Source organism: Hesperophylax consimilis, chromosome 15, assembly GCF_061612785.1.
Source record: "Hesperophylax consimilis isolate HC1 chromosome 15, BYU_Hcon_1.0, whole genome shotgun sequence".
Lineage (NCBI taxonomy): Eukaryota > Metazoa > Arthropoda > Insecta > Trichoptera > Limnephilidae > Hesperophylax > Hesperophylax consimilis.
In genome coordinates, this window is record NC_142850.1 from 12,872,735 (window position 1) to 12,882,468 (window position 9,734).

Below are 9,734 nucleotides of genomic sequence, written 5' to 3' on the forward strand. Positions count from 1 at the left end.
AGCAAATGGGGGTAGATCATCAGTCACTTCTATTCATACAGAAGTACGAGTACAATGGCTTTCTCGCGGAAAAGTGCTATTTCGGATTTACGAGCTAAAAAATGAGTCCCAGACGTTTTTAAAGGCCCAAGGTTCAGATTTTGCTTCTGTGTTTTAAAAAGAAGAATTGGTAGTAAAACTTGCATATCTGACATACATGACATATTCGCTCATTTAAATGAGCTCAGCAGAAAAATGCAAGGTAAGAATTCTTATACAGTGGTACCTCGACATACAAGTTTGCTCGTATCTTGAATTACTCGTATATCGATGCAGATTTCCCCATACAAAATAATTAGACCACCATTAATCCGTTCCAACCCCCAAAATGTCACCCCAGTTATTTTTGTTACGTGGTTTTGAATAATAAAAACGTATTTATAAATGACAAATATTTATTGTACAATAACAAAAAAGAGAATATAAATAAATAAATTAGATCCTTACTGGTCTTTGCCTTTTTCGCTACATTTTTCTCGCTTTCACCTGTAGGCCGTTTAGAAAAAAACATGTCCAAGGAGGTTTGTTTCTTCCTGCCTCTCAGAATGTTCCGGAAATGAGTTAGGCAAGTGTCATTAAAAAGATCAGATGCACAACCTGTTGCAACTTTTTTGGGTGTTTCTTTTCCACAAACTGTGAAACTCTCCCACATTCCTAAGATCTCCTTTATCTCACTTGTAGAAATAACCTCCTCCTCCTCAGACTCCTCGAAACCAATTTCTTGCATAACATCCGTATGCTGCTGTGACTGTAACTCTTGTATCTCCTCAGTCGTCAGTTCCTGGGTGTGCTCCTCGACGAGTTCGTTCACGTCTCTCTCTTCCACCTCTAGACACATGGATTTCCCCACGCTAAACCGAACTCGTATCTCGAATTTCGATCGTAACTCAAAGCAAAAATCACTCGCTCGCCGGCTCGTATCTCGAAAAACTCGTATGTTGGGGCACTCGTATGCCGAGGTACCACTGTATTTTAACGTCTTCGGACAAAATTGAAAGCTTTCGCGCTAAATTGGTATTATGGATGAGCCACGCTGTCAATGGTAGTAATGAATTGTTTCCAAATGTCATGGCTGCCTATTCAGAAAAAAAAATCAGGGTTAGATAGTGAAATACTTGGTGCTATTAGCAGAAAAAATGAACTGTTATTTTGCTAAGTGTTGACTTACAACCTATGGACTGAGTACGAAATCCACTCTCGGTTAACATTTCCCTTGGACACTTACCGATAAACGAGCAGGAAGAATTCATGGAGTTAAAAACTGATTGGACATTAAAACTAAAATTTTCCAAAGTAGAGCTAGCACATTTTTGGCTGCATGTAAAAAATGAGTATCCACTGCTTTCAAAGTGTGCTGTTGAAAATATATTATCATTTGCCACAACCTACTTATGTGAATTGGGATTTTCAACTCTCACTACTATTAAATTGAAAAAAAGAGAATGCCTGAGGATGATCAATGAAGAGATGAGAGCAGCCTTATTAACGATTGCTCCAAATTTTGATCGCCTGATCTCAGTTAAACAGGCTTACATTTCTCACTAAACATCTTTTTGTATTGGGTATAATGATTTTAGTAATAAATAAATATTAAATAAACATTGATTTTTTCTTTGGTGTACCTCTAAAGTTTTTTGATTTGATAGGTGTACCTTGAACACAAAAAGTTTGCGGAACACTGGCCTAGAACACTCTTGAAGGTTCAGCCAGAAAAATATAAAAAATATATATTTAAAAACCATGCCTAATGAATATGTAAATTTTCCAAATATTTTTATAAAAAATTTATTAAGGACGGGTTGTTTCGGAGAATTTGAACAATTCATCAAATTTCAACATTCATTTTCGAGTTCTGTGAAAGATTTTTTCAAGTTCTGTTTTAATTTCAGTTTTGTCAAGCAACAAGCCTATAATGATATAATAACAGAACTTGAATAGGACTTTCACAGAACCCGGAAATGAACGTTGAAATTTGATGAATTGTTCAAATTCTCCGAAACAACCCGTCCTTAGTCTCAAGTTGAAAATTGATCAAGTATATTTGTAATAAAAGACTCCTTAGACTAATTTATATTTTTATTGCAACTAAATAGAGTATACTAAAGCTAACACTGTAAATTTAATTAGGATCCTCCTCATTGCTCGGAGGTTTCAATAAATACTCGGGAAGTCTCTGGATTTCCACTTTAGTAACTTTCATGGCCACTCCTTCCGGCAGGTTCCTCTCCAAATACTCCAGGAGTGTGTCGGCACTGGAGCCGGTTAACTTGTGAAGGTGGATGAAGCGGTAATAGGTCCTCAACTCGTACTGAACTTTGTGCCTCTTGAAAATGTGGACACATTTGTACATGGTAAATCGCTCTTTCTCTGCTTTTCGGATGGCCCAACTGAAAAAAACAATAAAATAAAGTTTGGTTTTGAAAAATTGGGACAAATCATTTACTACACATGTGAGTGTGAATAACTCAGAACTCAGTTAAAAATATACATAATTATTTTGATAGTAAGGTGGTCATATCGACGGTCCCGAAGAAATATGTCGGATATGATAATTTTTAGTTTTGCAGTTTAATGTTTCGTTTCTGCATTCTTACTATTTTTGATAATACATATATTTCTCCAATCAACTAAGTAGGGGTTAATGCAATATATGAAACAACACTATATTTCATCAAAAACAGTAAAAATGCAGAAATTAAACTTTGAACAGCTCTATTGAAAAACTACAGATTTGCACACCTGACATTTTTCTTCAGAACCGTCAATATGTGAGCATGAACCTAAAAAGCCCCGGACGGAGCATTAGTGCGATTTTGTATGAATGACATTGAAGCCAAATTTAAATCAAAGGGTGAGGGGAGATTGCCTGGCAGCCATCAAGATTGAAACAAGTTTGACAAATTTTTTAAACAAACTCTTTTAATTTCAATTTTATATTGTAAATTTTAATTTCATTTTCATATTCGGGGGTTTAGGATCACATCTACAAAAACATAGTTTTGAGATAAACGCAAATAAATATTGGAATGCTCATATGCCCACCTGTATGCCCTACTGTATCTCTTAAACGGCTGTATGTACAAGATAGAACAATATGTCACTATTAAATATGATTATAAAATTACCGAAACACTACGTTTTTGTAGTTAGGCCCCTGTGATCCTAAGCCCCCGTATTTTTAATGCAATTAGAATGGTTTATGAATTTGTATTTGGGATTTGATAAGACAGGAATGGGATGTCATTAAAAAATTTAAGGACATTTTTCATACATCTTCCCCCTCACCCTGCGGCTTCAAATTGTTCTCCAATAGCTGTGTCCAACGCCTTTTAGATTCATGAATGTAAGGACTTCCAATAAGGAACTCCAGTGAAAAATATGATGGCTTAAAAATATATATTCATATAGAATTTAAACAACGACATTTAAAAACAGATAAACCACCATACTTTTGAAACACAGTTTGGTAGGTAATACTGAACTGATAATTCATCTTAACATATCATATACTACCGTGAGTAATATATATATATATATAAATAAAAATGTTAATGTTCGTTTGTTCAAAATCTTAATACTCCAAAAGTTCTTCACTGATTGCTTTGAAATTTTGACACAACTCGAATACACATGTGTTTTTATATAGATGCTTTTTCTGAACATAAAAGCAAAACGCGCTACTATTTCTCTATATGCACAGACAGACTGATCCACAGCAATGCATGGCGGGGTACAATAATAGTAATACACATGTGATGAATTTGTAAGATTTTTCAAGAACTGGGTTTTTTGGGGGAGAACCTCTTTGCGGAGGTTCGAGGTTTCTGAGCATTTCTTGATTATCCAACCATATTGAAAAATAATATTTACAATAATTGTGAGAACGCACCATATTTCGTTTTCGTTCACAGCAAATTTACAAAAAAAGTCCACTTAAAGCCTGAATGAAAGAAAAAATCTGAAAATTACTATATAATAAAAAATAAATGCTAATTTCAATAGAATTTTGTTTAATTTTAGAGGAAATGAAACTTGTGGGGAATTTGAATAATTTGGGTATCTATACATATATACAAAAATAAAAATGTAAATGTTTGTTTATGCAAAATATTAAGTGTCCAAAAGTTCTTCACCGCGAATTGAATACGCGTATGATTTTATATACCTATATTATATAGATGTGACAGGTAAAACATACTTTTTTTGACAAACGATGTCTTCTGTTGGATGTAAAAGCAACATGCGGTATTTTTTCTCCATCTACACAGACAAAAAGAGCCGAACAATGCGTGACAGCAGAGGCGGTTTCTTGGTACGTGCATTTGTGCATTGCACTGCTTGTCTTCAATCTCCACATAACAAATTACAACGACATCTGTGCCCCAGTGATCGATGTAAGAAATTCGTAATTCAAGTCAGGTCATTATTTGAGCTATCTTCTAGTAAAAAAATCCCGCGCAAGAGCAAGCGGTCGTGCATACTCCGATATGCACAGAACCAACTTTTACCATACTACTAAAACAGCATCGGGCGGTATCGAAACAGCCCGAAGTAGCCGAAACGGTGACATGAGCGAGACAGATTACACTCTTAACGTCAAATTACGTGTTAGAGCAGTGCAGATACATAACCCATCCGTGCATTATCGAAGTGCTTTGACGGCGAGTGAATTTTGCATCACTTTGATCATGCGTAATCCAATGCGTTTAGAATGGATTCGCTTAGAAATACTAATGTTCAATGTTAACGCAACAACATTAACACATTGGAACTCGTTTGCGGTGAAATCAAACGGTTTCGCTATATTTTCAACGATGAATTGACTGTCCTTTATTTTCAAGATAATTTTGTATTATTTAATCAGTTATTTTACTAATATAACTTAGAAGAAGATGAATTGCAGTAGGTGTTCCCATTCATTAATTTTCTCCACCTAAATAACAGACTAGGTACATTTTAAAAGTGAAATGCACTGCTGGTAATTACAGTCACGGGCCGCGTCTGCGTGACAGGGTACAGTTAGTTATTGATAATAAAAAAATAATAATAATCGACTGGAGTTCCTTATTAATGTGATATAAGTGAAATATACAAGCTCAAAAAAACAGCCTGCATTCTGCCAATTGTCATTTGAAAAGTATATTGTTGATAAGGTTTACCTTTGGTCTTGTATTTCTGGATCTTAATTGATGGAAATGGAGGTAATTAGTTACCTAACCGCCCCACTTTTAACCACAGATTATGGAAATTACAATTCATTTCAACAATTACTACAAGAAACAACTATTTAGGTGCAAAAAATAGTTTGTTAGGTTCTTAATTAAGTTTAGGGATAGTTAAATTTTAAACTCTGAAAAACAAGAAATTTTAATGCATCTTTTACCATCTCTTCCGACATAAATGGTTAATTCTTGTGGTAATTATGTTGAAACAAAGTGTAAATTTTCATAATCTGTGCCTGTTAAAAGTGCGGTGGCTAGGTAAATGTTTACCGAAATGTATAACGTTAACATCATGCCATTTCACGCAGGAGTAGACAGAGAGGATGTGACAACTGTCTTATAATATCATACTGGGTTAGATCATTTTTTCAAATCACCTTTTGCCAACTTCAACACCTAAATGCCCCGCAGCGGTCGTAGAAAACCATGCGTAACTTTTGAGAACTTCCTTATCGTTTCCCCTGATTTCAAGTTCTACTCTTTTATATAACTTATCTGGTTCTGCCACAGGGGCCGATACTTGTAGGCCTGAGACTTTGGCCGGTACTGATTCTGCCGCTGTAGAGAAAAAAGATTCAACACCTGGATTCCTCAACAGGAAACCCTGGCGCAGAGGATTCTGAAAACAAATAAACTAATCAGAATTGCCAGTTTTAATGGCTGATAGTTGAATTATTTCAAATAAAAACTTAAAACTAACCCTAATAAAATTCATGGTGAGGGGCAAAATTTCAATCCACCTTCAAAATGTTATTTTTTATTTACTGTAATAACCTAAAAATGTTCAATAGTGAGTGAAGAAAGTGACAGATTACGGGGCATGGACAATTTTTTTTAAATCGGTACTAAACCCATAGACAAAAAACTATTCTAAAATTTTTATTGCCAGATTTTAAATTTTTGCATCAAATCTTCAAATTATGCGTAAATTTATTATTTGAGACCCATTCGTAGTGCACATTTACTATTATACCTTGTAAAACATGTTTTTTCAAAGTAACCTTCCCTAAAATATATCTGTTTAAATTAACTAACCATCATGTCATTTCCGCAGGGGTATGCAGAGAGGAAGAACCCCTCACACCATTCATAAAATTTTATATCGTTTTATACATACTTCTGTTTTTCTGGCTCAACATATCGATCCAACTCAATTATTCGATTAACTTGCCACGTGTTGCCACCTCGGGCGTCTCCGGCTTCTTCTACCATTAATTTTGGTGTAAAATATTTTCCTCACATGCCTTTCTTCGTTCATCCCAGTTCATTCGTTCCAGGTCACCTTCTAAAACCATCTATGCGCCCCTTTCTTAATAGTATTCATTACCTTTACAGTCTTGTATTATTTCTAATGGATTCAACAGCATGTTTCATTTTTCCTCTGCTAGTTCCATAACACACTGCCATACTTCAGACTCATTGGTCTCAGCACTTGATTATGAACTGCAAGCCACGCGTATTTATTTGCTATTCATCGTTCACATACTATATCCTATTCACATGTACAGTGTTCGTACTCTTTATTTTACACCGTGATATAAAAAAATATATACTTGTGAGGTACTAATGTATTGTTTTTTTGTTATTTGTTTTTGGGGTGTTATGCCGTGTTGCGCTAACTCCTTCTTTAGCCAACGTTTCAGACAACGTTACAGTGTCCATCATCAGGGCAGATGTGTACACACATTGGCTAAAAAAAATATTCAGACTTAAAATACATCTGCAGTGAATGATCCATCGATATAGTTGGAAGAAGAGATAAAATGAAAAACTTGATTTAGTTTAGAAGATATCGCGTGCTGATAACGTAACGATAAAAGTAGGCACTTAATCAATATTATGATTTTTTTTAAACGTTTGTTTAGATAGGTGTATACATATTTCAGTGAATCACTTCAGTCAAAATTACATCTTATTTTCTTTCAAGTGAAACAATAGTAACATTTCTACGAAAAAAAACGTCCGATGGTACAAAATTTTATTTTATATTTTTAATTAGAAAAATAAAGAAAATTTTATTTACTTTGTGACTCTTTATTAAAACAGCCCAAAAATAAAGTTCATAGAAAGTCTGGAATCTTTTTTGTACCTTGCAAGTGCGAGGGAGAAAAACTATAGAACGTCAGTCGAACATCGTTTCACTACTCTTCTTCGATCCGTATCCGCACTACCGTTTCAAAACCGGTGAAAAGCAGATTGGGTATAGTTCGTTTTGCCGTTGTTGGGCGTTGATATTTGAAAATACAAGTTCGTTATTCGTTATATTCCAATCTTCTCTCGACAAGAGTAGCCGGCTTTTGCAGTGTAGTACCCGATAATAACGTGAGTTTATATTAATTCTTATTTGGATCGTAAAACCGGAGAATTTGCTGAAAGCGTGCATGAGTCAACGGTAATTGAAAATCTATATTCTTTTGTTCTTTTCCAGAAAACACATTTGAAAATGTCTTCCACAAGCATCAATATTGGCATTTCTTCCGACGCCAAGATCTCCAGCCGCGTGCTGAAGCCTCCAGGCGGCGGTCACACCGATATCTTCGGTCCCGCAGAAGAGGCCGTCCTAAAGCCCAGATCGAAGCACAACCAGCAGAATTCCGCGATGATGGGTGAGATCATGGGGAAAGCGGAATCCAACGGGACGAAGCAAAATGGCGCATCGAATGATGCCAGTCCTTCAGGTGATGATGCTGTATGTGTTCCTGCCCCAGCTGCCCCCAAACCCGTTGAAGTAGAAGCCCGCAAAACATCCGAGCCTGCCGCCAGAATAAGGGTGCCCCCGGGCGGTTTCTCCTCCGGTCTGTGGTAGACTATACTTCTCCTTTATCGCTAACAGCTACTATTTGACAAAGACAAAATTATTTATATATGCTCTAAAGACATTTTAATTTCTCATTGAATCATCACATTATTTTATCTTTTGTTTTGTACCCCAATGCAAAGTAATCCAATTTGCCTATTCGAATTTGATAATAACTGCTGCAAGAGAGTTCAGTGACATGAAACAGAATGTTTGCTGTATTTTGTTTTCTTCTATTTTTGGGGTGTTTCTTCTGTTTTATTGGTTTATTTTATTGAAGCTTTAGGGACCAAGCCATTGTCATTTTTGGCTCTGGTCCCCGGAAAATACATTTTCTCTCATTTGACAGCATTTTTCCAAAGAAATAATTGAACACTGCAATTAAAATCATTCCATTTTTGTAAGTTCGAAATTGTTTTAATATCATATCTTCTGTGTAGCATTCCCATGTCTTATAATATTATGAAATGTATGTGACTAACATATTTAGATCTGCGAAGGCTTGTGATATAAAATTATTCAAGTCACACCTTGATTATTTTGGCAAGGCTATCTTATTAAAGCTTTAACATCCTATACACAAATTTTAAATTGTAGTTTTAATGTAATCCATGTTTACTAACCTTATAATTCTAATAACATTGTGATTTTTTGTACCTTTCTGATTTCCACGACAAAAATAATTCTGAACACACCTAGAATACTAAAAACTTCCTGGACTTGAGTCCATAGTCTTCCCCTTTTCTACAGCAATTTCAAATAACATCTTAAAATCAGAATTACAAAAATTTTCTATATTTTATTAATTTTATGGTTTTATGAACTCTGAAGGTTGGGTTTGGTACTTATTTTTATGTTTGTGTTAATTTCCATTGATTTCAATCACAAGTGAGTGATAAAACATACAACGTGGTTTGTTTGGCATTTAATTAGGATTATAATATAATATTAGGGGAACGCAAGGTGTAAAATTGAAACACGCACATGAGAGTTTGCTTGTCTTTAAGGATATATGAATAGCTTGGCTTGATCCAAATGTTGCAGTAACACAGGTTTGGAGTCGGAGTCTACATGCGAGCTTGTGTTATTTTAACTTGTGGTGCTAAATTGGATTCTCAATGGCTTTCTCTCTTTATACTTGAGAATCATTTTATGTGATTTTTGCCTTATGTATCTAACGATGTCAGTATATTATTATATTGATAAAGCTTCTTAATGTTTAATGATTTTATTCTCCAAATTGATTGTTGGAAGTGTCAAGCAAGTTACATGTGAAAGAAGAGAGTTATTGTATCAGTTAATAGTTGGAGATGAATAATTGTGCCACCATTTTAAAGGCAACATAAAAGTATGGCATTGTTCGTAAGATATACTAAGTAAGCCACGAATGTGTCCCAATAGATCTGGAAAGGATTGGGGTGATTATCAAGTAGATTGGAATGTGCATTTCTTCAATTAACCCTCCTTACTAAGAACTAACCTTAAATAATGATGCATTTAATGCTTGTTGACATAAATACCAAATATGTTCAGGGAAGGATCACTGTTCGATATTAACGATGACTGAATTAAATGTACTTACATAATCTTTCTTTCATTATTTACTGATAGTTTTTGTATGTATTGGTAAATAAATTGAAATTTTATACTTGCAAATGCTGTTTTTTATTACACAT

At 34.8% G+C, this 9,734-nt stretch overlaps 2 protein-coding genes across 2 annotated transcripts; one reads left to right on the forward strand and one right to left on the reverse strand.

Moving 5' to 3' along the window:
• Positions 1-2,097: 2,097 nt before the first annotated feature.
• Positions 2,098-6,083, reverse strand: mRpS10 (mitochondrial ribosomal protein S10). The gene is made up of 3 exons (XM_089640217.1): positions 5,962-6,083; positions 5,639-5,880; positions 2,098-2,426 (listed from the first exon to the last, which is right to left on the reverse strand). The coding sequence occupies exons 1-3, from the start codon at positions 5,974-5,976 to the stop codon at positions 2,159-2,161; spliced, it is 525 nt and encodes a 174-aa protein (XP_089496343.1). The 5' UTR covers positions 5,977-6,083; the 3' UTR covers positions 2,098-2,158.
• Positions 6,084-7,419: 1,336 nt separating this feature from the next.
• LOC149417325 (uncharacterized) lies at positions 7,420-9,714 on the forward strand. The gene is made up of 2 exons (XM_089640219.1): positions 7,420-7,583; positions 7,690-9,714. The coding sequence occupies exon 2, from the start codon at positions 7,705-7,707 to the stop codon at positions 8,065-8,067; it is 363 nt and encodes a 120-aa protein (XP_089496345.1). The 5' UTR covers positions 7,420-7,583; positions 7,690-7,704; the 3' UTR covers positions 8,068-9,714.
• The last annotated feature ends 20 nt before the right edge of the window (positions 9,715-9,734 follow it).